The sequence below is a fragment of the Athene noctua genome, chromosome 3 (genome assembly GCF_965140245.1).
Source record: "Athene noctua chromosome 3, bAthNoc1.hap1.1, whole genome shotgun sequence".
NCBI lineage: Eukaryota > Metazoa > Chordata > Aves > Strigiformes > Strigidae > Athene > Athene noctua.
The window spans coordinates 81,420,534-81,447,219 of NC_134039.1; the positions used below are offsets into that span (position 1 = coordinate 81,420,534).

A 26,686-nucleotide genomic window follows, 5' to 3' on the forward strand; every position below is an offset into this window, starting at 1 on the left:
CTATGATTCCCAAGCTTTGGAAGCACAGACACTGTTGATGTTCAGCATCAGGCCTCCAGCCTTTCCTGAACCACAAGTGTGTCTGTTCCAGTGCTGCAGTTTATCTCCCAAAGTCTCTGCAATGTCCATCAACCATTTCTGACATATATTGACATCAAGTTCCTCTTAAGTGTTCCAGTGTACAGATGTTTTAGCTTAACATGTTTCTTCATCCACTTTCCTGCCTCTGCCAGTCCCAGCTCCAATGAATAATTCATCTACAGAAATGAAGGGCAGCAGTCTGTCAGGACATAGAGTTTCATGGCAGAAGCTAAGACAGAAACCGTTTTCAAGCCCCTCCACAATATAGATTTGAGCCCTAAAGACTAGATATAACAAGCATTGATTTGTTTTCTTTCTCTTGGCTAGAAATGCTGTTTAGGAGTCACAGATCTCTCCTGACAGTTTATTTGTAACTAGCTTTCGTGAAGAAAGGTTCTGAGAAGTCAGCATTTCTGACCGACCAGCCAATCAACCTTTCCCTCCAACCCGCCAAAACACATAATTGGAAGAAACGTGGTCAGGTATTAAGAGGACCTTAGAGCAGTGGAACCTCTCAGCACGCAGGAAGTACATTGTTACAACAGTTCGCAGACAGAAACAGAGAAGGTTCACCCTGCCCTTGCCCACCCTCCCCTGCAAAAAAACCCAACACTTGTACTGCAGTGCCAATGTCTTTATTACTATAAAAATCTGTAATCACACATTTCTGCTTAAGGACTCCGTACCTTTCAGAAAGTTTCAGGTCTGCACAAAATACCCCAGTTATGGTAACAAGTCTCATTTGAATTCTATGTAATTACAGGATGACCACAAGCTGGAGATTTTCTCTTTACAGAGGCCAAATTCAAACAGACATAAAGACACTGTTAATTCAACACCCAGGCAAACTTATGTTAAGACAGATTTATTAAGCTTTTAAATATCAGCATTACCAAGTATCCATCAGGAATCAAAAGCACTATGGTCTGTTTCTGTATTATACCTTAAGGCCCATCTTCTTTTAGTCAAAGATAGGTCTTTCAGTTCAGTATTATTTCTTGAAGCGATACCCAAACACAACCTGAATTGTATACTCTTGGCCTCTAAGGTTGAAATTATTTACCAGTTGCCAAGTGCCTGTTTATACTCGCTGACAGATACTGTGTGCTCTTCTCCAGCTATTCAACACTTTGGATTTGGGACCGTTTGTGAAAGCTAAACTCACTCAGTGGTGCACAAAGGTACCAGAAGTATTTTTACGCAGGTTTGTGTCACGCTGCTACCCACCTCCATGCTATCTATTTTGGAATCCTTTCATCCGGCAACACTCTCTTGAAAGCCTGAAACCTAGCTGGTTTAGTCTAACAGTCTATGATGCCCTTAAATGGGCACCTGAACTGTATCTCACTGGGTACTTCTTTCTGGCCAGCACCGCATCCTGGACATCAGCAACAGGTGAGTGCATAGGGAGTTACAGGAAATTTCTATTCAGTTGGAATTTTTACAAGTCATACACTGTGACCAGAATCCAACAAGTGGTATTCATCTTACTGAGACTTGGAGCTGGCTATTATTCCCCTACTTTTAGGGGTTTTATTCAGATATTACAGAGCACCACTAAAAATCATCCGAGGGAGGAAAAAGTGGACAGAGAGAGGTTTTAAAATTCAGATCAGTACAATCCTTGTTGCTGCTTATTCTAATCTTAACATTCACCCAAGTATTAGATTGGTGGGCCAGGAAAGATGTGGACAACACTGCAAAAAGGAGCCAAAGGAGTATAAACAGAATGGACAGTCTGCAGCCCAGAAGTACAGAAGCATGATTCCAAATCCTGAACTAAGCCAGTACATGTCAGTAGCTACTGCTTATGGGGTTATCGGAATTGTGATCCCCACTATCCATCTGGAAGATTAAATATCGCAAGCATTGGCTGTGAAACAACAAAGACTTTTCTTTGGTGCTCCTGGCAGAGCTGCAGTCCAAGAACTGAGACTCACTACACTTGAGCCATTAGACATAGCCAGACTTCTTAAGAGTCTGACAAGCATATGGTCTGTATAAAATGACTTCATGCTACCTCTAAAACTGCTCATGTTTGTCTCTAGGTGAGATTACAAGTACCTTTATATAAGCTTTAAGCATATAACTAAGAATATATAGTTAGCTCTTAACTCAGCAAATGGTGATCATATCATTGAATCACACAAACAAGGACCTAACAATTGGTATTTTGTATTTTCAAGTTTATGTATGTTGGTTAGGGACAGAAATTGATTTTATGATGACCTGAAATAGAATTAAAACAGTGTCATATATGAAACTGAAGCATTTTTAATGTATCAATATCAGCCACCTCACCTCCCCAAGAGGAATGTTTGTTAATTATCCTGCAGATCAAAAGGTCGTATGAGATGAAAATTCATTTACAAGAGGAATCTTTAATCTAGCAGACAAAAACTCTCAACATCTGGTTACATGAAGTTGGAAAAAGAAGCAAATATAAAGTATGTATTTAAATTGTAAGGATATGATATTTTGGGGAATCTGATTACGTAGAACACGTTTTTATAGTGGGGACTCTTTCTGTATTAGGACCTGAACATGGGACTTTTGCTCTGCTACCTTTTATGCTTCTTCATTAAAACTAAGCCCAGAGGAAATGGCATAAGTTCCTGCAACTTGGAAATGAAGTTAGTTATCAGTGTTTGATTGCTTGGCTGAACAGTCCATTAATTCAGATCGGTCATCTGTTAGTAAATCATACGGGAGAAAAATAAGCTTTGAATTCACTTATCACTATCATATGACTATAAAGAGAAGTCTTCAAGTATGTTAAACAGCTGTTGAAACTGATGAGGGATGGAGGGGCAAGCTGTGCCACAGGGCACTGGGTAGGAGATAGGAGTGGCCAAGCATGTTATTATGGTGGTCCTTTAACTAGAGGACCAGCCCAGGCTAGCAAGCAGCAAAGCCATTTAGGGAGCCAGGTGCTGGGCCACTGTTTGATTCCACTGCAGTTTGTCCTAGAAGAGCTCAACTATAAACACAGAGCACCCGCAGAAGACTGCAGTTCTTGCAAATGTAGGAAGGCTGCCAGCACGTCTAAGAGCTCTGCACTGACTGTGGTCAGTTCACTTGGTGATGCCACTTTCAGGATAAATAATAACATCAAGAAGCAAAGGACTGTTAAAAGGCTCCTGCTCCAGCCTACTCACCTAATGGGACACTCTAGAGAGCACAGGGTCACACGAAACTGGTCCTGACACCATATATGTTCTCATGAATATCCAGCACAGAAAGCTGTGATAGTGGTAAATTAATTAGTGGAGCCCACAAAAAAAGATGCAGGAAAACTATCTTACAGCTTTAAACCAAGATTTGGTATTTTTTAAAGACAACACTCTGTAGTTCAAAAGCATTTACGAATCTGCTGGAAATTCCAGAGCCTTGTCTGTGTAATGGAAATGTGGTTAGATCATCACAATAGCTTAGGTTATGGCTAGAAACTTTAAAAGAAAAAAGAAAGCTTTGTCGATCTTCTATGTTTTGAAGTTCCTACCTTATTTAGAGATATCTGTACTCAAATAATCTCTCTGATAAAGGTGAGAAAAACTCATCCAAAATCCCACAGTATCGCAGAATTAGGTATAGCCCAGCCCTGAGTTAACGATCATAAAATCTGTGTACAAAAAGCTATTGAGAAGGAGATTCAATCGCTTCAAGGGTAGGTTAGATGTTGTATTCTCAGACTCCACAAGCTTTAATCTATGACGTTTCATCAATGTATTTGGTAGAACTGGATTCTTAATCCACATAATCTTTAACTAGAATAAGTATTCATTCAAAACTGAAGCTAAATAAAGACAGTAAGTAATAATTTAACATCTAAGAACAGATTGTAACTAAGCACCATATCAATTTGACAGCAAAAGCAAGGCAAAGAAACATGAACAGCTTTATACACACACACAAAGTATCACATAACTGGTTTGAAATAGGAACCAGTTTCCAGGTACTATGAGCACCTCCAAATGTCCTTTCGTTTCATCAGGAATTGTGTATACTGTTAACAAATTATCAATGCCATGCAACCACCTATATCCAAAATTTAGCTGGTTCTTCATCTGAAACTCCCCCCACCTCCCAAATAACAGCTTCTGTTAACAAGAGCCTCTGTTTCCCAAAATTTAGCCAAGCTTCCTTCTACACACACACACAAAAAAGTGACCAAATGAGTACAGAATTTAAAGAGCTGAAAGAGTTCTCTTAAGAAACTAGAGATGTGATATGAAAGAAACAAGTCTGAGTCCATATATAAAATTACAGGTTGATGTTCCGTTTAACTATTTATATTAAAGCCACAGATGATGTCTGGTATGTAATTATGTTAAACAATAGGTTTAAAGAAAGCTTTACTATGAAAATTAATTGAAATTTGGTGAAGTTTAACAAATTTCATAGCTTTAGCTACTGTGAAAATATTATTACATTACTTGAAAAGCATTCAGAATTTCAAATTCCTGAAATGCAACATTTTCAAACCTCAGGTCTACTTATAGCTATAGCTGTTCTCTGAAATGAGGTATTAGCCCTCATAACAAAGAAAAAAAAATATTCCCCCCCCCCTTTTTTGGTCTTTTTTTACATAAAGGAAGGATGAGAAGTGCTCCCAAAACGATTTACAATTTTAAAAGGTTACTACAGCAAAAAACATACATTCCTTTCTTTCCTTGTGACTATATTTTAAGCAAGGCTGCCTAAATTCAGAGAATGTTTTAACTGCACAAGCATTAAATGTTGTCACATTTATCACTGAAGAGTCCAACGGCATACCTCAGTGGCATCAATCTTCACATTATGAGATGGGAAAGCAGTCATTCAGTCGCACTCAGATTGTTGCTTGCTTGCACCATGGTATAAATGCATTTATCCTGGAATCCAGTGAGAACTCACCCTGACCTTTCATGTTTTCCTGAAAAAGCTTTTCAGTACTTTTATATAAACCAACAGACACACAGGATGAACACCTCTTCAGCTCTTTCATTGACTATAAAAAGCAGGTTTTCTTTAAATTGATAGCTTAATAGTTATGTTAAATATAGCTTTTGCCACATTTCTTGCTTGTAATTCAGTGTAATGCTTGTTGATACCTCAGTCATCATCTTGCTGATTTCTTTTCTGTCAATGGAACAAGAGAGTTTATAATGTTAGAAAATGGTTATCTGAAGTAAGATCACTAATAAATCATGACAAGTGTTTCCAGATACAATGGATATTAGACAATGATTGCATTTCTAAGATTTTTTTTGAATGGTAAGAGATAAAGTTTCCAGTAAATGGAGCAGAGCAGTATCAACCCTCTCCTCCATCCCAAACTATAGGATTTTATTTCCAGTAAAGAACAAGACTTGTCCTGTACATTAACCGACAGACTACACAAGAACCAGAAAACATGATGGTGGTAGCAGAAGTCAGTGGTCTAGATGAAGGCAACCTGCCCTCCCTTCCCTAGCTTACAAAGATGCCACGTTTTCATGTCACTGTTCATCAAAGGAACAAATAAATTGTATTGAAAAAGAAACAAGTGTTTAAGGGTTTTTTCCTAATATACTTATCTTCTAACTTTTAAAGAAATTCTTAAAAGCATGAGCTACAGGCATTCAAAAAATACATTTCCATTTTTACTACTTTTGTATTTACATTTAAATAAGAAAGAAAGCAGCTAGGTCCTTCTGGAAGATTTGTGAAACTACATTCATTGCTTCTATAAAGATAGAATTAATTAACTGAAGTGAGATCAGTATGAAAGCTTGCTCTTCATCACTTAAAAAAAGAAAAAAATCAACCCAACAATACATTGTATGATGGCTTCATACATTACTTTTTCTGTAATTATGCAACCTACGTTAATCACAAAGGCACAATTCCAGGCACTTTGATGTTGCCATTTCATAAAGATGGAAGGTCAGAAATTGTTTTCATTGCTTCTTACCAGTTTAAGAAAGTCAATTAATTTGTGAACATCCTCTCCTGTAGAAAGGTCCACAAAATCTTTCGGCAGTCGGTAACTCAAGTACGGACTAGGCTGGACAGTAACTTTACTGTTCGTACAACGGAAAACTGGACAGTCCTTTAGAAAAGATATTGGATAAGACAAGAACAGTGTATGTGAATAAAGCTAGCGATGCTTCTCAAACTCCTCCGTGAGATTGTCTGAGTCACTTTGCCAATAAGTTTGCTTGGTATTCATACAACTAAACCTGCACTTTCTAAATATTGTAGTTTTCATATTAAAAACTCTGCCCACTTAAGAGCAAAAGTTAAAATGTTAATAACAATCGAATAAAGAAATTCATTCCTTCACTTTAAAGTTTCTGCAATGTATTCATTATTAATGCATTTAATATAGATACACTTATAACAGTAACGCAATAACTGTACAGCTGTAATAACGGAGCTATAAGGAACTCTGGGCAATAGTACCTCCATAAATATGTGGATAAAGAAAATCTTTACAACAGAATCCCTAAACTTGCCTTCACAGGTTCCTTGCTTAAACCCATGTTTGCAAATATAACCTTACTGAAATGATGCTCTAAGCTTTCCAACCAATTCACTTGTGGAAAAAAAAAAATACCCCCAAAATATCTCTAAACACTCAATTGTAGCAACAGGTTTTGGGTAACGATATAATTTTCAGTTCTACACACTGACATGCAAGATTAATACCCACTGTATGGCAGTAAGCAGCTTCATTTTAAAGACAGAAGATCAGTAACTTCACACCAGATTCTGTGATTGGATGTAAGCTGATGAAGAGAAATCATTCGACTTTTCATCCAGGCTTACACCAGAGAAAACTGGCACTGAGAAAAGAAATCCTCAAAACAAAATTCAGGTGTCCCATGGACAGCTCAAGAATTGGGAGTGTGTTTTAATAAAGGAGACACAGCTTTTAGCAGAAAGGTTTATTGAATGGGTTTTCATAAAGCAACAGCCACACGGTGAGACTAAGAGAAAATAGGATGAATGACAGCCTGTAGAGTGGTGTATTTCCCTTTCAATGGGTTATGAAAATGGTGACAGAACTAAAGCAAAGTTCAAATGTTAAAATCAGCTCAATAAAGCATGTCATTTCAGTTACCTCTAATGCAGTTTAACAGCTAGAAAATGAAGAAAAGCCCATGCTATCTGACTAGCCTTCTCTCCTCAGACAACTACCAAGTGTTTCCCAAGATCCAGTAACATGCTACTTCGTATCTTCTAAGCAGCTGTCCAAGGACTACTTAACATGTAAGGACTCTGTCTCAAGCATGTAGTCAGAAAAAAGCTGGAGTACAAATAAATGAAGACTATTCCTCTCTGTATTAACAGGAAGTTACTTGTTTTTACAGAGGCAATGCAGCTTGGAAGAGGGATAGAAAAGCCCTGCTCTGCAAGTCCAGGGAGTTCAACCAGAGGACAAGGTTTCCCTGAGGGTATTCGATATGAGGAAGAGACAGAAGTTAAGTTGCTTTTTGCCTCCCCCCAAACATAAATCTGGAGATCTGGGAAACTGTATGACAGATTATCAGGAACAAAGCAGAACTTTAAATGATTAAATAGAAAAGTAACAGATTTTAAGAGAAATTGAAAGGAGCACGAAACTGCATACGCAAGTTTCAGGGCATCTTCACAATGTGGTCAAAGCTGTAATATGAGCTTGTACTGTTTGAACTAAAAATTCCCTTGCCTTCATCTAAAAGTAGCAAGGATACTTGTTGAGATTAACTACTGTCTAATAAGGTAGATTCTACTTACAAAGACTTTACATTTCATGAGTTAAGGACATCCATTTACTTCAATTGGATTTACTAGAAGAGGGAAGAAAGCAAAGAAGAGAAGAGGGAAGGCAAAGAAGAGGGAAAGACAAAACCCACTATAAGGTCAGTTGGATATATTAGCCAGCCTCCCTCATCACACAGCTGTACCTGTTCAGTTGTTTCCCCTTCATCATGGTCTCCCTTCAAGTTTTTCCCAGAGGTCAGTTCTTCCCACGTAAACAGCAGGGAGTCTGTTACTTCCCCAAATGGGTTAAAATCTATTAACCAAGTCCTCCCCTGCAATGGAACAATAGAAGAATTAAAACAAGCCACAGAATTAAACCGAAACAAAACACAAACCCCACATATACTTATATTACTGTAGTATGTTTTGCCTTTAGATAAAAAGATGTCAGAATTGAAATCACCTGGTTTTAAGCACTTAAAATATTCTAACATCCTTCACATTATACACAGTTTTAAAACACAGCAAGCTATGATTTACTGATTTTATTTTTTTTAAACAGAAGATCAGACAGAGCTCAAACAACCTCAATTCAGTTCTCTGCAAGGTGCTGTCAGATTGAGACCACAGAAGTTTTGTCTAATCCCCACAGTCCTCCAAGATCCCCAGACAGCATGAACAAGGAACGGAGAAAAAGAGAGAAAAAAAAAAATCCAAAACAAACCCACCCAAAAAGAGATTTTGCTTTCCATCAAAAGCCACCTTAGTACTGCTGTATGTTCAGCAACCTAGAAGAATTGCTGTTCTTGGCCTCAGAACGGACCCTAAAAATATAGAGCAGCATCTGCAAAATGCTAGTGGAGATCATGAAAGATAAAAGGTTGTGCACAGATAAAGATAAATAAAGAATAACTTAAAGACATTTTTAATATAGCCATTACTAGTAGTCCAGAATAGTTTTACTTCTGCCTCATCTTTAATACATTTGTGTTCCAAACAGATTTGGTAGTATGCTCAACACTATGTCTGTTTTTCTAACTGAAAAATTAAAGCAGAGAGACTAACAAAACATTAATTAAAAGGTAACAGAGGTGTCTGCAGGGGAGCAAGAAATAGTTTGCGTTCCTTGAGTCATCTCAAGATACAACCCCCAACATAGGGCCATTTTTTCTTACCAAAGAAAGTGTTAGCTACTCTAATAAAGTACAACATAATAAATTATAATGAAACATGACTACAACTGCTAGTAAGAATTTACAAAACAAGCATTACATCTGGAAGAAATCAGATATAAAGAAAAAGGTTGTAACATAAGCAGGACTGACGGGTTTTGTTGTGTTTTCTAAAGATCAACTGGAAATGGAAACCAAACCTGAAAACTGTAGTGACTAAAAACTTATTTTGCTTTCTCTTTCTTTCCCTCATTCCTGAAGGATCTTCCTTCTTTAAAAGATTTTCCCTATCTTGGTACAAACAGCAAGTATCTTCAACGATTTACACTACAGCAATTCGGTCTCTAACTTGCAAAGACGCTTTTGAAGCCTTCAGTCACAGAGTAACTGGAGACTTCCTCCCCTACCCACACGACCTAAGCCACCCCCACAGGCACTAACGCATTATGGAAACCCCTACAATAGAGAGCAGAAACACTCTGGCTGGTCTGTTGTCATCCCCAGCGAGTTACTTGTGCAGGTGGGGGCAGCCCCAGCACAGGAGAAACCACTGATATTACTTGTAAACTGGAACTGAGCCAGCACCCGCCTGGAGAGTGTGTGATTGCACAGAGGCTTTCACAAATCTCTCTTTCTCAGGGCAGAACCACGGGGCACAGCTCTTGCAGGGCAAATTTTAAGAAGGCAATGCACTGCAACAGCAGGACTGAAACCAGACAGCTACGAAAGGAACTGTGAAATGTGGGGACACAGATCTGGTTGGTTTCTTACTTGTTTTGGAAGGGTGAAGAAGCACAAATCTGCATGGCTAAGTTGCAACACCTCTGCACTAATAACTGACACCACCGGTGCAGAGAGCGAAGAGGGGCAAGCTCTGCTATCATTTTCCATCTCTGTTCCTCTTCAAAAGGCAGTCGCAAATTCTCATTATAAGTGATGTTTTACTTTTGCTAATGGGGACATCTTCTTAGCTCCAAGGCAGCAGGAGGAGGAATCTGTAATTTTAGATTCATTCTATCACACTAGAAAAACAAGCTAATGAACCAGTTTAATCACAGACAAAAGCAATGGCTGGCAAAGTTCGTCCAGCAGTTCAGAGAATCTTTCCTTGCATCAGAAATGTATATACTTATTAAAGGACTTCCCTATGAAAAGCTTTCACAGAGACTCCTCCTCACCCCATATACACCGAACTCAGCTTTTTCATAGGAACTCAAGATTGTTTCTCTACAAAAGAAATGCACCCTGGAAAAAAATGAAAATTGGTTTTGAGACAACTGAAAGCAACACCTGTTTTTTGTGAGCACCCAGCAGTATTTCTCCCTCCCTGCAGACATCAGTGTATCATCGACACCACCAACTGTTTCCTTGAGACGGTCTTAAATCTGCACGGAACTTTGGTAGCTGCAAATTGATGAGAAGTGGCAAAACGAAATATCCCTTTTCAGGGCTCATTAGAAGGAGTGTGTATAATTCTGGGTCAGTAACCAAACTGTCTTTTCTTAAGCTAAAACTCTCTTTCAAGTTTTATACGCAATGTCATGATTTAAATGTAGTTTCAGATGACTTGCACTGTGTATCTAAAGAGCAGTAGTAAAGCTATTCATCTGTCATCTTCCAGTGTTAGTAACCTTTGTCATTTGAGAGCACAGAAAAGCACAATACAGGAGAGCAAAGTTGTGCATATCTGGAGGGAGGGAAAAAAACCCCAACCTGCATTACATAAGATTTTTTTCTTATGTAATAAGAAAACAGGAACCAATCGATTTACCATACCACGTCAGCTTCACACTGTTTTACTAAAGCATTAAGCAACATGCTGCTGAAAGAAAGTGCCTATGACAAAGACTGTTTAAGGGAAGTTAAGAGATAGATAAAATGCAAACCGAACTGTTACATTTCCCTAACTCCAGCTGCACCTTCATGTACAGTGCCAACGCTCACAAGGCAGATACACAAGCACTGGTTTGAACATTAACAAGAGCAGCTGTGAGCTAGCAGTGGTCTCAAGTCACTCACTGCACTTCCTTGTCTTACCACAGTGACTTGTCTTGAACATGGTTAAAAGCTTTCAACATCTGGGAGATACACAAAGAGCAACAGCAGAGCTGATTCTCAGGCTTCTCAGCTGCCTGCACAGCAGTTGTGGACTGCTAGCAGAAAATAAAATATTAAAGAAGTGGATCCAAATGAAAACAGGCTACCAGTCCTGCAACATAACCTCTTCAGGTTTAGGTCTCCAGGCCATCCAGCTTGGATGGCAGTGTTTTTTCCTTAAAAGATGACTTGTCTGCAAAGTCAGGCACTAGCTCAGATTAACTCGGCAAAGAGAGTGTAACAGGAAAGGCAGACACATAAAAGCTTGTTCTCAACCAGGCCACCACTGCTTCTATGCAGCCTGCAACTCAATGATCAGGACCTGGGCAGCCTACTCCATACAGTCTGTCAAGTAACTAAAGCAAGCGCAGAGAGGGGGTTGCTCTTATTCACAACCACATCAAAACCCAAGCTTCTCCATGCTGAATATTTAAAAAGTTGAAAGAATTTAAAATAAGCAGACACTGGACATTTCTCTCATTCTGTAGGTGAGGTTGCCGTGCAACCAGTCTGATGAGGAGCACGGGCTCTGAAAATTAATCACACTCGGCAACACTCAATATTCTTTTGCTGCCTGTAACCCACATACAAAGGGAACGATGAATAATACAGTTGCAAACCACAAAAGTATGTGTGAAAGGAGGAGGATCTGACACACAAAGGGCTATCTGGCAGTTTGCAAGACCTGAGGGCAGAAGGCACAGAGAGATATCTACAAACAGATACATTTTATCTTGACGGATGAAGAAACACTGCTCCTTTGAGATCACACAGGCTGAAACCTTTCACTTAAACAATCCGTCTTCATGCCTCAGCTGTGAGGCAGAGTACCCAACAGCAGAACCTGGTTCAATACTGTAGTGTTGCTCCTTGTTTTGCCTGACAGCATCCTCAAGCATGACAATCTGAGCCTGGACAGGTAATTTCCATTACCATTCAGCACGGCTGGTTTTAGCCCATAGCCTAATTTTAGGTACCTACATTAGAAGTTGTGCTGAGTAACAGTACAAGAGTTGTTTTCCACATGACACATATTCCTGTTTAGTTTCTGATTTGCAAACTATGCCACGATTTCCTATTACATAATTACAAAATACTTTATCAACATTCAAAGTTAGACTCAGGACTTACTACAAATACAACTCAACTCAAATAAAGACCCTCTCCAAACCCATAAGTGTAAACAAGTCTAACAGTGAGACTCATACATCTATATAGCAAAAGTATATAGCTTTTTTTTTTTATTATTTCTGATTTAGGATTTGGAACGAAATTTAAGCTAAAACAAAGACTTACTTCTCATGCACTAATACGATTCCCAAAATCAGACTGTGATTCCCAAAATCAGACTGTGATTTAAGGCTACATAATGCATTTTTGATTGTGGTTGCATTTTGAAACAATACATGTGTGTGTGTGTGTGTAATAAACTATTGTAACTAATTTGCTAAGTTAAGCAAGGCGGGTATGATAGGTTTGAATGATCTGTAAATGTTAAACCACACTATCCTGCTGTCTAAAGTATTGTAAAAATAGAATATGGTACCCTGTGTGGGTTTTGAAATGATTTGCAGTTACTATAACCTATATTACAATGAATGTTTGAATATATATGGATAAAATATAAAGTATGCCATTCGGTTGGAAAAATGTAACTACTTCTCGGAAACCTCATCACCTAGAGCTGATAGGTAAACCGCTTCTTGGAAACCCCATCACCTAGAGCTGATATGTAACTGCTTCTCAGAACACCCCCCCCCACCTAGAGATAACCTGTAACTGCTGCTTGAAGAAAAGCCCGCCAAAAGATGGAATCATGAGGCTTTTAAAAGATCCAATAGGAGAAAAGCACGCCAAGAGACCAAGGCTTCGAGACTTCCAAAAGACCCCATAGGAGGAGGACAAAGACTCAAGCATCTCAAAGGACCCAATGGAGAAAAAGCAGGACAATCATCTGATGAGAGAGGATTGGTTAAAGACGGTGGCACAGAAGTATAAAAAACCTCTGTTTTTTTGAACTCGGTGTGCATGTGGCAGAGTTGCGGCTCTCCATGCACCAGCGCTGCTTTGCCTATTGCTTCCCACCCTAAGTAGATTGAACCAAAATAAAAATATATATATTTTTATAAAAATTGGCTTTGTCTGATTATAACGTGTGTGTGCCTTTCAAGCACAATTCATCTAACCTATTTCTCTCCACTGACACTAGGAGAGTTCAAGGTGACTAACTCAGATATTGGCAACTAAAGTTTGGATGGGACGTTTCTCTCCATCACTATCTGAATGTTCAGGGTTTTGATTTGCTGAGCACTCTGAACCACAGCTGCAGCAGTTTGAAAAGAAAAAATTAGCCTCTATCAGTCTCAAACTGAGCACACCACATTCATATACTCTCTTGACAATTACCCCTTCAAAGCCTAGACTTTCATATATGAAGTACAAGTTATAATTTTCCAGCCTCACAAGGATAATCTAAAGAAATTGTTAGATTTGATGAGTTCAGATGCTATAAGGGAAAAATATCACAGGGAAAAAAAAAAAAAAGCAGCAGCTCAAGGAATGATTTCTTTTGAAGAAAAGGTGGTAAGAATCCCCCAATTTATTTTTAGCGAGCAAAACATCACATCTGCCCTATTTTTTTAAATATCCCAGCCATTCTGGCTGAATGTGCAGATACATTTCAGTCAAAAGCACCCAGAGTAACCACTATGCAGAGGAAACCTTAGCAACAGGTAGTGCTTTGCTAAAACAATTTAGTAATGTTGCATATTGATTAAGACCCCATCTTAAAAGAAAGCTAAATAGCCTTCAGTAGATCCACAGACCTGGCAGAATTGCAGCTGAAGCCAAAGTTACGTGACAGATTACTTCTCTGGAAGGTATTTACTAAATAATTACATCACTGACGCAGACATATTTACACCCCTAATCCTATTATTCTCATACTGTGGACAGTGTCTAACATAGAAAAAGACCAGGGGAACAGAATGATAACATGAAGTAGGATTTGTTTGTTTGCTTTTTGCCAGGACCACTTCTAGGAAGATGAAGCTACTATTTGCTTCACCTCTGTAGCATTTCAGGAAGTTTCCACAGAATAAACAATTATATACAACCTGTTGTTCACTTACCCTGCTGTCTCTGTACACATCAAAAACAACTGAAAAGGAGAAAAAAAAATGTTAATCTTAAAGATATACAATTTCACAGAACACATCTAAATTTGAATAAATAGTGTACACAGCACAATCTGCAAAGTCAATATGCCTAAAGAACTGCAAGCCAGAATCAGGTTCATTTCCAAGAGGGAATCGAAACATTTCAAGAACTACTGTTAATGTACTGAGAGATCAGCTCTGGCTTTTTCCATTTAATGTTGGTTTCTTCTGTTAATTTTCACCCCCAACACAGAACATTTGATAAACTCTTAGCACAGAGAAAAGCTTATCTTCCACATTACTGCTGTTTGGTTTACAGCAAACGGAGAAGTTTCAGGGAAGGATCATGACTCCACTGTGCTAGACACTGCACAAACATTTAATAAGAGAAAGTTCCTGCTTGAAGGAGATTAGGACTGCAGCTGATAACAAGACAAACAGGTTGCAGGAACAAAGGGGTCGGTGGGTGTGCTGAGGAGGAGGTGGCAGTGAAATGGCTATGTTTAATGTAACCCAGAGCAGATACAGCCCACCTACTGATTATCAACAGCTTTTTCAAACAGACCCTTTGATACCCGGTGATTGACGCAAAGCTGCCTTGCTCCATTGTTGTCGTTCCCCGTGACTTAATTAAGCATGAATCTTTGTACATGCATCTTTCTATTAGCTTCTGTTCTGTATGGTTAAACAAATCTTTGTCTTTCTATTCAGCTAGGGAAATCGACAGATAAGCATTCAGGCATGACTACACGCAGAAGTTGTACCAGTTTAGCAGAAAGAAAGCGAGGAAGAAAAAAAAAGAAGACAGATTAAGAAAAGCCTCAGACAAATGATGTATTGTCACTTCCTTCACTAATAAGGAAGGGAATATTTCAGCTAAGAGATTTCCCAATACGTGCAGGATAAACTAAACTCAGGATATGACTGAAGAACACTTGAGCCTCAGCGACTACTCAGGAAGCTGCCCGTCAGTAACAGGGATGTTGATTGATCACATCCATGTACGTAAAGCTACTCAGCAGCTTAATCTAACATTTCATGTGAAGTTGGCTGCACTAAGGGCAAACCACAATTCAACAACACCAAAGCCAGTCACATAACTGCTTTTGACCATATAGCTTAAAAATCCACACAGCTTTTTGCACAAGCTCAGTTACGTCAATTTAAAATGTCACTCTGGAATTAAGTGCTGTATTTTCTCAAGACAAGTCCTCAGTGTCTAAATAAGTCATCAGTGTAAAGAGGAGTACAGCAACCCTAGATTTCTTCTTCAGCTGTTCAAATGAACTTGTTGCCTATAACATGTACTCAAATCACTCATACTCCATTAATGGAAAATTTGCATCTGAGCTTTAATATAAAATAAAGCCTGTCAGCTTAAAGCAACCCTATGGCAATCATTGAGGCTAACAGCAGTTAGTGGGATTTACATCCCTATTAAGACTGATTGCACATTAGTGGCTAGTTTGGGACAATCACAAACACTGAATACAGAAGAAAACCTGAACTGTTCCCTCTTCTTAGGGACCACCTCGGAGCTGGAGTGTCTGTGCCAGTGAGACTAGTAAAACTTTACCAGCAATTGCTCTAAATGAAAGGTAAGCCAAGGCTCAACTCTACAGTAAGAATCAACACCTCCAAAACACTGTTCTTACTGGGCTCTTATAAAAGGTATTTAGAAGGTTCTAACAACATTTAGAAGTATTTATAAATCATTCAACCCATCTGTTATCCTACTGCTCTGACTCTGCAATGCTTCAGCTGCTCTGACTCAACTCTTCCATCTGGAAATGCTACCAGACCAACTGGAAAAAGCAGAACAAACATCATCAAAATCCCCAAAGAAATAAGAAGTCAGGAAAAAAGCTATAATACCTTTCTTTCTAAAAGCAAACAAACAAGCAAACCCAGATTTTTATTGTTAACAACGTACGGGCTACCTGACAGTGTATGTGATGTGATATGATGTCAGTGTATGTCAGTGATATGATGGGGGAATGCATGAAAGGTGGTAAAAATATTTTCTTCATGGCATTCCTCTACAGATGGACAAGTCACTGGCATTTAGTGCCTAAGGACAAAAGGTTCACAAACCTTCATCCTAGAAGGTCACCCTGAAAACTCCTCTTTCCAGAAGGTAACCCAGATGGCACAGTTCTATGTCCTTTACGTAAGATGACACTTCAGACATTTCAGTTCACCAGACAGCAGTTTCAGAACCTAAATCTAGGCATGAATTTCCAAAAATAGTGCCCTGAATTCTTATCTATCAGTTGATTACATATCAGCTAAAATTACATTGGCACACAGAGGAAAATTAAGACAGTAATCAGAATGTCAGATCTATATGACTGATCTCAGTTCAAAACATTAGGGCTATGGACCTATTAAATCAGCATACTGATTTCCAGACTACTAGTCTTCTCTAAGCAGTGGTCCTTGAGAACTCTGGACTGAAATAAAAGGAACTGTCCAGAGTCAAATTATTAAGAATTTTAATGTAATAGAGACTGGCATTAGAAAGTAACTTTTTCAGAAGTCAGACAGGACAGATCTATTTGATTGCTCTGGTGGCTCAGCAAAATAATTAGGCATGATCAAAACTTACCTAAAGGTAGAGTTTTCAAAGCTTTATAGAAGACAATCCATCCACCAGACAATTCTTATGTTTATGTATTTTATTAAACTGAGGTTTGGTCCATGCCAGACCCAATTTAAACTTCTTCATCATATTTTTCACAATTACTGATCACCCATCACAATGGAACACTATTAAATTCTCACTAAACCATGTCAGGAAACTGTTTCCAATAAAATTTGCAAAGGGCTTCACATTTAAAGAACAAGACAATTTACTTGGGCTGCTTAGGTGTATCAGATACCATGGCCTTTAGTCAAAAGTTTCAGCAGCAAAACTGCTATGCATTGATATTCATGGAGAAATTATTGTAACTTCTTGAAGAGAAACTCACAAATGCTTTCTTCAAGGAATACATCAATAATTCAGCAGTGAACATCTGACAACATCTTTATAAATAACTATTCTTCTTACAGCTGAATGCTTTTTGTTATGCATTTCCTACCTCACTTCTCAGGTTTAGAATTCTTCTTAATTAAAAACAAGTATAAGGGGAAAAAGCCTTCAAAAAAAAAAAAAAAAAGTAATTCATTACTCCTTCTGAAGGGATCTTTCACTCATTCATTGTGTTTTGCTGAAAAGCTCCAGCCTATTTCTTCAGGGGTTTTTTGTTGTCAATTTTACAGTCATTCAAAAGCTACATTGCTCTGCATGCTCTAGCCACAAGAGCTATAAGACTCTTCCAAGTTAAAAAGAACCAAGCCCTGTGAAAGCAATAGCTATGAAGACAGTGGTGCATATCCACAGACTTAAGATATTAGGGAGGCCATTATTTATTGAGATGAACCTGTTTTAACACTGATCTCCAGCAGCAAATTGGAATTTAGCGCACTGCAGCTCGGTGCACTGTGGAGGAAACACAGCTGGCTCAGCAACAGCAAGGGGGCAGGAGGACAGGTCTCATTTCTATAGAGTTTGCCCTGCAAGTCCTTTCAATTTCAAACCTCCCAGTACGCTGCAAAAGAACTTCAAAGAGGTAGACCCTTCATTTCTGTTTTTAAGTCTTTGTAACTATGCGTGCAATCAGTATTTAAAAACCTTCATAAACATCCTCTTTCCCTCCCCCATGATCCCCTTGCTAATTGAAGATACTTACAGTCTTCATCCAAGAATTTATACTGTATGTGTTTCTTGAAAAACTCCTGTATTGATCTACAGATCTCCTCATGTTGCTTAGAGATATGATCGTAGTATTGAGTGTAGTCCCTCTGTGATATACCTGTCAATGGTTTTAGTTGATTATAAAGAGCTTTAGGCATGCAAAAAACAGAACCAGACAAAATGTAGTTATTAGACATGCATGCTATAACTTACATTTCGGAACACAGGGTTCTCCCAAGTTTCAACCATTACCAATGACTTACTGTTTGGCTTTATTCTCCTATACCTAAAGCATTTCCATTATGAATCTTTTCCTTGAGCAGTTCTGTCCTACATTTTGTAAGCCTCATTTTATATGTACATGCTTTGACTATTTTAATTTCAGGAGGAAACTTTGCCTGTGTTTATGTTTCCAGTTCCTGTTTTTCCTTCCAGTTTTACCCACTCTGGTTACTCCGGTCAAATACCTTTTCTGTTCTGCATGTCAGATGTAGGAACCAGAATTTGGAACCATCAAATGAAAGGGGTAGCCTGCACATTAGCAAAGATGATAGATCCTAGCACATCATGCAGATTCTCATTTAATCAATCTTTTAAGTGTGGAATAACACATACTTGTTTGGTAAGGAACCAAAGGTGAAACCTTAAATCCTAAAATCAATGAGATTGCATGCAGTCTAGTACCTTAATTCTCTCCTTTGCCCCCTTAAGGGCTTTCTTGCATATCTGACATTAGATCAACTATCCCAGCAACATCCCAAGCTCTTAATTTCTGACATTTGTTTGTCTACAAGACAACAGTTTAAGTTGACATCAACAGGATTATACACTTGCATGCATCTTAGGCTACAGAAGTTCTCATACAGGATGTGTCAACACAAGCCACCGCAATACCCTGCTGGACAAATGTTGAACCAAGACCTGCCCCATCACTGCAGAATGAGCAACTTATGCCATTTAGGGTAAGAAAAAGCCAGAATCCCCCAAGAAGGATGTATCAATGATGGCAGCTTGCTGGTTTAACCATATACAAAACACAGAGATTAAGTTTTACTGTAAGACAATGCTGACTACCTCCAAAGTTTAAAAAAATTCATATAAAGTTTATGATGTCAGTGGAACTTTGAATTATTAATATCACCACAAAGCTTAACTCAGGTCTAAAAACAACAACCAAGAGATGGTGGCATCTCAGGGGATGCAGATGTGTAACTGGAAATTCATTCACTACACTGCAAGTATCACTCCTTAGTTTGACTGACAGGCTTATTAATTTTAAGAGCATGGGAACATACTGTGAAAAATCTTGGAACTGTCTTCAGAAATGCAGCTGGAGTGCTAGCTAAAAAAAAACCCACATTGGTAGATCTACTAGGTTTCAAAACCTAGTAATGAAACGTACAGAGTGTTTAATTAGCCAGCGTACAAATGCTTTGAGGTATTTGAAAGTCAGTATCGCTATATATATTCTCTAATAAATCTATATGCAAATGTTTTAGATGTTCTTAGTGATGCATATCTCTGGCAGTTGTGGTGTTCCAGCAGAACATAACAGGACAGGATTCAGCTCTTCCCTCTTCAAAAAGCTATGTGAGTAGCCATTAAACAATACCAGCTTAATGAAGAATCTCTGCTATTAGCAACATAAACTCTGTTACAGAGAACCGTAATAAACCCTGCAACTGGCATGAATGGGGAGCGGATGGAAAGATGAACATACAAGCACCAGAAGGAACAGCCAAATAAAGGGGCTATGAGAACAGTATGTGGGTCAGTACCTAGATTAGCACATCCCAAAACATCTATGTGCAGCTCCACAGGACACCCAGATCAGAAAACAAAGAACAGAGGGTATGTTCGTAGTGATTCACAGAGGTGGGACAGGATGGAGTGACAAATTGCTGACAGCTCCTAACAGCTACGAAGAGGCACATCCAAAACAAGCACACAGTCACCATGCTGAGAAGAAACCAGGAGAAACAATGAAGACTAGATAGCCAATATCCCTTCCCTTCCATACCATCACAGACCACTTGTATATATGCATCTTGGTGCTTGTGAATATGTAGGTATGAGACAGGCAAGATGAGCAAGCTTGGTTTCATTTTAAAGCAAAAAATCATCTTCCTTCCTATAAAATCTGGATTAGAGCTTTGCTACATCATTGTTATAACATTTCCTTGTTAGAGGAGTTTAGGCAGAATGATTCAATCTTGTTAAGGACAAATGTGCACCAGTCCTGTGCTATTCATATTTCTGTTCATCTTTAAGATTCCACAGTAGACCACACCAAAAACAAATTCAAACTCCAGAACAGCACTCAGTCTGAAATCAAACCCCTCAGTTCAAGCACCTGTATGTGCACTAGATGTCTAAGCTCCTGTTATAGTCAGCAGAGAACAGTCAATACCTCCAGAGGAGCATAATTCAGCTAAATTTACCCCAGAGCTGCCTAAAATATATGCTCTAGCACAATCTGCCTGTCCTCCAGCTGTCACAGCTCTCCTGATGCACCCACCAGCCCGTTGCATACTGTGGATACCCTAGCTGTTCAGTGCCACTTGAAACGTTTTACACTTAGGATTTTGAACCAAAGTAACAGATCAACACGTTCTCTGACTAAGCTACACCGAATATAATATGAGCTCAGACATCTCATACACCCGTGGCCATGTTCTGACCTCCCCAACTTTCTGTGTACAATATCCACATGTGGTTATGTTTTATCAGCATAATACTCAAGTACCTCTGTATTCATTCTGCAAGTTGAAGATGACGCAATTTGCTCCTGAATATAAAAGAATCACTTATGAAAAAGCCTTTGGGTGAAGTTTCTGAATTAGCAATTACAATTAAGAATATTCCCACTGTAATATTGAGCACGCTGCCATCAGGCTTTCAATGACAGTGGAAAGAGAAATGAGGCATGCCACATTTTAAATTACAGAAAGAAGAAGAAAGCGTAATTCCAGAAATGATGCGTGTTAAAGAACTGTCTTCATATTTAGTGCCGATTCAAGGAATCGGAGAAACTCCTCAGAACTTCACCTAGTAATTTTATCTTTACAAAAATCCTCACCTATAAGCTTGTTTTCCTTGACAAAGCATCTGAATTCTGCACCAGGGATCAGTTCACACCATTTGCGAAGAACAAGCTATAGAGGAAAAACAAATGTTAAAGTACTGTTTCAGAAAGGTAACACGCAACTTTTCGTCAACAGGTACACCTTCTAGAGCTACAGTTTTGCTGTAATGACAAGATGACCTCTGAAGTTATTCCCAATACAAGAAAACAAACCAGTCTTAACCTGCAATTCACATAACTATCTTAGCAAATACTTCAAAGCAATTAGACTTAATACTAATTTCATAGAATCACAGAATGCTTTTCATTGGAAGGCACCTTTAAAGAAAGACCACCTAGCCAAACTAGTTTAAAGTAGAAAGGTTCAGACTGGACATAAGCTTTTCCACCATGAGGACTGTCAAGCATTGGAACAACTCCCTCACAGAGGCTGCTCAGCCTTCATCCACCGGGATTTTCAGACCAGATTTCATAAAATGCCAAACAACATGATTTGATCTCATTGCTTAAACAGATTTGAGCATGAGAATGGACTAGAGACCTCCTGAAGCCCCTTCTCACCTTAATTATCTTATGTTCTCCCATTTTGTATGGTATTTAGAATTGTGATATTATTTATGAAACAACTTCAAAGTTGCATTAATGATAAAGCAGAGAAAACAAAAAAAACCTGCTATACAACACAACAAATCTGTCATGGAATTGGCAGAAACTTGCTTCCTAGTCAAAAGAGCTGATGAGCAGAATTAAATTTAACCAAATCAACCTCTATTCTGGTATACACCCAAGCAGAATTCTGTGACGCCTTTGAAGGCGCAAACCAGTTAAAATAAGGACACAGGATAGAAATAGTAACCAAACTATTATAATCAATAGGACAGACTGCCTGGTAATTAAAGCATATATATCTCTGGCACTTTCTCAAATTTCTGCATTTCCTAAGCTTAAGTATTCATTGAATCATAGAATCATTTAAGTTGAAAAAGACCTTTAAGATCAAGTCCAACCATTAACCATGTCCTTAAGTGCTACATCTACGCATCTTTTAAATACCTCCAGGGGTGGTGACTCAACCACTTCCCTGGGCAGCCTGTTCCAATGCCTAACAACCCTTTCAGTGAGGACATCTTTCCGAATAACCAGTCGAAACCTCCCCTAGTGCAACTTGAGGCCACTTCCTCTTCTCCTGTTGCTTGTTCCTTAGGAGAAGAGACCAACACCCACCTCGCTATAACCTCCTTTCAGGCAGTTGTAGAGAGCGATAAGGTCTCCCCTCAGCCTCCTTTTCTCCAGGCTAAACACCCCCAGTTCCCTCAGCCACTCATAACACTTGTGCTTCAGACCCTTCACCAGCTTCACTGCCCTTTGGACACTCTCCAGCACCTCATTGTCTTTCTTGTAGCGAGGGGCCCAAAACTGAACACAGTATGCGAGATGCAGCCTCACCAATGCTGAGCACAAAGGAACAAACACACAGTCCTGCTGGCCACACTCTTTCTCATACAAGCCAGGATGCCATTGGCCTTCTTGGCCACCTGGACACACTGCTGGCTCCTGTTCAGATGACTGTCAACCAACACCCTCAGGTCCTTTGCCGCCAGTGCCACCTTTCCAGCCACTGTCCTCCAAGTGTTGCATGGGGTCATTGTGATCCAAGTCACATTCAGATGGATCCATTACTTTGAGGGCCTTCATTACTGCTCATGGATACTGGAAACTCCCAACACGTATCAACCACAGTAGAAAAACCTCAATAATCAAAGGTGACTCTCCTAACTACCGAGTAAACGTGAAATTCTTCGTTCCAACTTTCAGGTGTCCTGTATTTTTAAAGCACATTAAGAAAGTGCTTTAAAAAAAACAGAGTTCATTCACTCTTCTAAAGCCCTTTAAGCCCATAGGATGATGACAAATGCTATATTTAAATAAAACTTATTATTAGAGACATGACTAGATGTTATTACAAAAGTGATAGCACCCCATGAACAGTTTGAAGCATTGTTAATGTCTACATTGCTAACTTAAAATTTTGAACTGCTAACAAGCATATGAAACACAATATGATAGAATACTTCAGTTCAGGATGTCCCCAGCCACTACAGTTAGCTTCTCGCATAGTAACCTCAGTTGTGATATACACAAGCAGCATGCTGTCAGGAATATCTGACTTTCAGCTATTGAACTCGTCCTTCCTGGCAAAACCTGACAGACATGAGAGGAAACTAAAAGGAAGCTTCATAAGTTTGAACTTTAGCTCGTCTCTGATCTGTAATTAAATGAACTTATGACCTGCAGTGCTTAACCAGGCTTCCCCACACCGCCCAAACAACACAATTAAAATAAATAAAACAGATTTTGTGGGCAAATGCCCAAGCACAAATAGCTGCCTGCCTGTGAGCAATTCACTTAAATTACCTAGAAATCATGCAAAGAGTCTTACCTCATAGTCCAAGGAAGGGTCAGGGGAATCATCAGTACAGTGAATAAATCTGGAAAAGTAAGGCACAGGCATCAAAATATGCTTTACATATGAGATTTTAGCGATAGTGAGAAAAATAACCCTGAACTGTGAATCACAAAAGCTACTGTTAAATTATCTCCAAGACATACAAACCTAGTAAATTAAATGCATCAGTAATAAACCTCCTTTTGACAGTTATCAGCGGGGGGAACCAATCACCCTCCTCTTTTTATCTACTGTAATTTGGAAGCACTCAAATTTGGACAGGGATGTGGCTCAAATGTGAGTGTTTATTCATTGGTGAGGTTTTTTTGTTTGAATCAACAGCGCTGCTCCTTCCCTCTTTATTGTTATGTTGGCATAACTGGATTCTCAAGGAACCAGATGAACTTGAGCAATCTAATGTAGTTTCATTGCAGCATGTTTTCCCTAGTACTTTTAATGTTTAACTTCCTAAACCACACAACAGAGACACATCATCATGCCTTACAGCAGCTCATTTCCATGAATAAGGGATGCAAAACAGCACCACTCGGCACTTCTGATTCCACAGCATGGTATCTTTCTAAATTAAGAACCTTAAGAAATACTCTTACAAATCTCTTGAGAGCGGGAATAAACAAAACTATTTCCATAACTGCAAGCAGACGTCAAGGTTTTATCCCTTGTGAGCAGCTGACTCTGTGTGTCACCTTTCAGGATGTATCAAGAATGGAGGCAGGTACACCCAAGCCAACTTCTACCATTTTGTTGTTTTACAGCAACCTTGCAATAAATCCTGTAACTTTCAAAGGGGATTAGCAAAAGAACATGCATTTTCCCTCCAAGTGTACTACTCCCTGACCTTATTGGCAACAAATTACTTTGATGCACAACTGTGTAAAGGGTCGCTGTTGAGCAATAGTCTTAAATGGCAGCATTTAGACTATCTCCCTTTGGCACTGAGCTTAGTTAAGCAATCCAAAAGTCTAACATCTCTAATATAAGCATTGCATTTGTAAGACACAGCTGCCCAGCCTTTGGTTTGAAGTGAAGAGCTATCATAAGAGTTCATTCAGCATGCTGCCAGCAGAAATAAATTTCACACGTTTTAGTTTAGACTTTAATATCCACTATGCACAGAAGAGCGATAGCAGTCATACTTTCCAAAAGTACCGTAATCAAACAGTTCACATACATCTGTAAGCCTATGTAAACAGATAACATCCTTCAACTACAGTTTATATTCCCCACAATTTAAGACCTGTCAAGGCAACAGAAAAACTCATGGGAGCCTGCAAGTTTTGATAGACTCAAAATTCCTCCCTTACTAGCATTATGCCTACCATGCTCAAGAAAATACCTACCTCTTCCCCCCCCCCCCAAATCATAAGCTATATATAAAAATGCAGCTGAAGTCCAGCACATGGAGTTTTACAGTCCCTGCACACTAGGACCTGTATTACTTCTCAACTGACTTCCATATCTGAGATAGGGGTACCTGCAATCAGCCTCATTCCAATGACATGCAGGCTTTTCCAGCAGTCAGAAAACCTTATGATCAATCATAATTACCCCCTGCCTCAACCCTCAAATATTTTGGGGGAGAGATATGTGGGGAAAGACATTTCCTCTTTCCTTGTAAGTCAGAAAATTAAATCCTTGGGTGCCATCCTAAGCCACACAGATTGCTCAGGTACTGCTGCCAGATCAAGCAAACAGGAAAAACAAAGAATATAGACAAAACTATTGCAAGACACAGTAACATTATTTTTCTTGAGCACAGGACTGAGTACAAATGAGGAAAAAAGGGGAGCGCGCAGCAGAAGACAAAATAAACTTGGGGTTTTGCAGTCTTATTCTCCTTCTAAACAGTATCATGAGTTTTTGTCAACAAAAGGACATTACTACCACCCCTTTTTTGGGGGGGTAAATTTGGGTAGTTGCAGTTTTATATTTTTCACCAACTTAATGTAGCATTAATTGTTCAGACCCAGCTGAATTCCTCTATCACATAGGGCCTTATGATCAAAAGAGGCAGAAGGCTGAGTGGGGTTTCTTTAACTCACATCCCATTCAGGTTTGGAAGTACTTGAAAGAACAGTAAGAAAGACTTCAGGAACACAAAATTGAGAGATATCTGGGCTCTGTTTTCTGAAGCCTTTGAAAACTGTCATTTTTAATACTACTAAGCATGAAGGAATTAAACTCTACTGCTTATAGGCCTTGTGCTGTGGTCAACAGCTTGTTTACAGATTGATACTTAGATGTCAAGAACATAAGGATCAAGGTCTCTTTATATGTAGCAGTAGTGTGTTAATCTCCAAATGCATATACTTGACCACTGGACCACTACATGAAGTCATTATGTAGTTCAGTTTTCAACACTGAGAAAAGCAATTTAAAAGGTTTCTAAGTCCTCCAGTACCAACCCTGCTAAGAGAGCCATGAACTCATTTGCAAATCACTGAGATTATTCTGAGGATAATAAACTATTACAAATATAATGAAAATTGTAGAAGTTACTCTGTACCTGACAGTTCCCCTGCTATTACCTCATCATTTATTTTAAAACCTTAATTTAAAAAAAAATCAAGGGGAAACTTCTAACAGCCTTTGAACTGCATCTTTATTTCTTGAATACTGAACCTTGCTGGAACTTTAAGGACTAAAAGAAATAGGAAACTCATGCACCGTTCAACAGAGGATCTTGTACTACAATGTAAATTGCTAGGAAAAATGGCATGTGAGTAAAACCTCAAGAAAAAAAAAATAATCAAAGGCCTCATTTTCCACATCCTCTCATGTGGAACTGTCTACCTCAGAATAGGTTACACAAAAGACTAAACCAACAGCTACCGTTCTTGCAAAAAAGTATCCCGAGTGCCAAGTCACATCTTCGTGAAACAACACTGCCTCCTATGTTCTGTTAGGAGAACACAGGCTGTTTTCTCCACATCTCAGAAAAACATATTTATAATTTCTTCGTAATTTGTAATTCAATATTTAAAAGCATTAAGACAAAAACGTATCCAGAACACTAGCTTAAAAACAAAAAGGATTGAAACACCTGCTAGGTTTTAAAGTTGTACAGTTGCTTATGAGTCTGATGGGCTAAACCTCACTCAAGAGCAGACTTTCTCAATTGTTCTCAGAAACAGGCGCTTAAATTTTAACAAAGCCCTCTTAAAAACACCTAAACAA

At 38.9% G+C, this 26,686-nt stretch overlaps 1 protein-coding gene across 2 annotated transcripts in view; it reads right to left on the bottom strand.

Moving 5' to 3' along the window:
- Positions 1-706: 706 nt before the first annotated feature.
- Positions 707-26,686, bottom strand: part of CDC123 (cell division cycle 123) — a 39,768-nt gene continuing 13,788 nt past the window's right edge. The window contains exons 7-13 of one of the 2 annotated variants that reach the window (XM_074903491.1): positions 23,483-23,531; positions 21,037-21,112; positions 17,953-18,075; positions 14,192-14,220; positions 7,995-8,123; positions 6,017-6,154; positions 707-5,202 (exon numbers count right to left, since the gene is read on the bottom strand). In XM_074903491.1, the coding sequence (XP_074759592.1) occupies positions 5,176-5,202; positions 6,017-6,154; positions 7,995-8,123; positions 14,192-14,220; positions 17,953-18,075; positions 21,037-21,112; positions 23,483-23,531 (571 nt within the window). In that variant the 3' untranslated portion in view covers positions 707-5,175. The remainder of the gene's footprint in view (positions 5,203-6,016; positions 6,155-7,994; positions 8,124-14,191; positions 14,221-17,952; positions 18,076-21,036; positions 21,113-23,482; positions 23,532-26,686) is intronic. The other variant, XM_074903492.1, reaches the window with a different exon arrangement.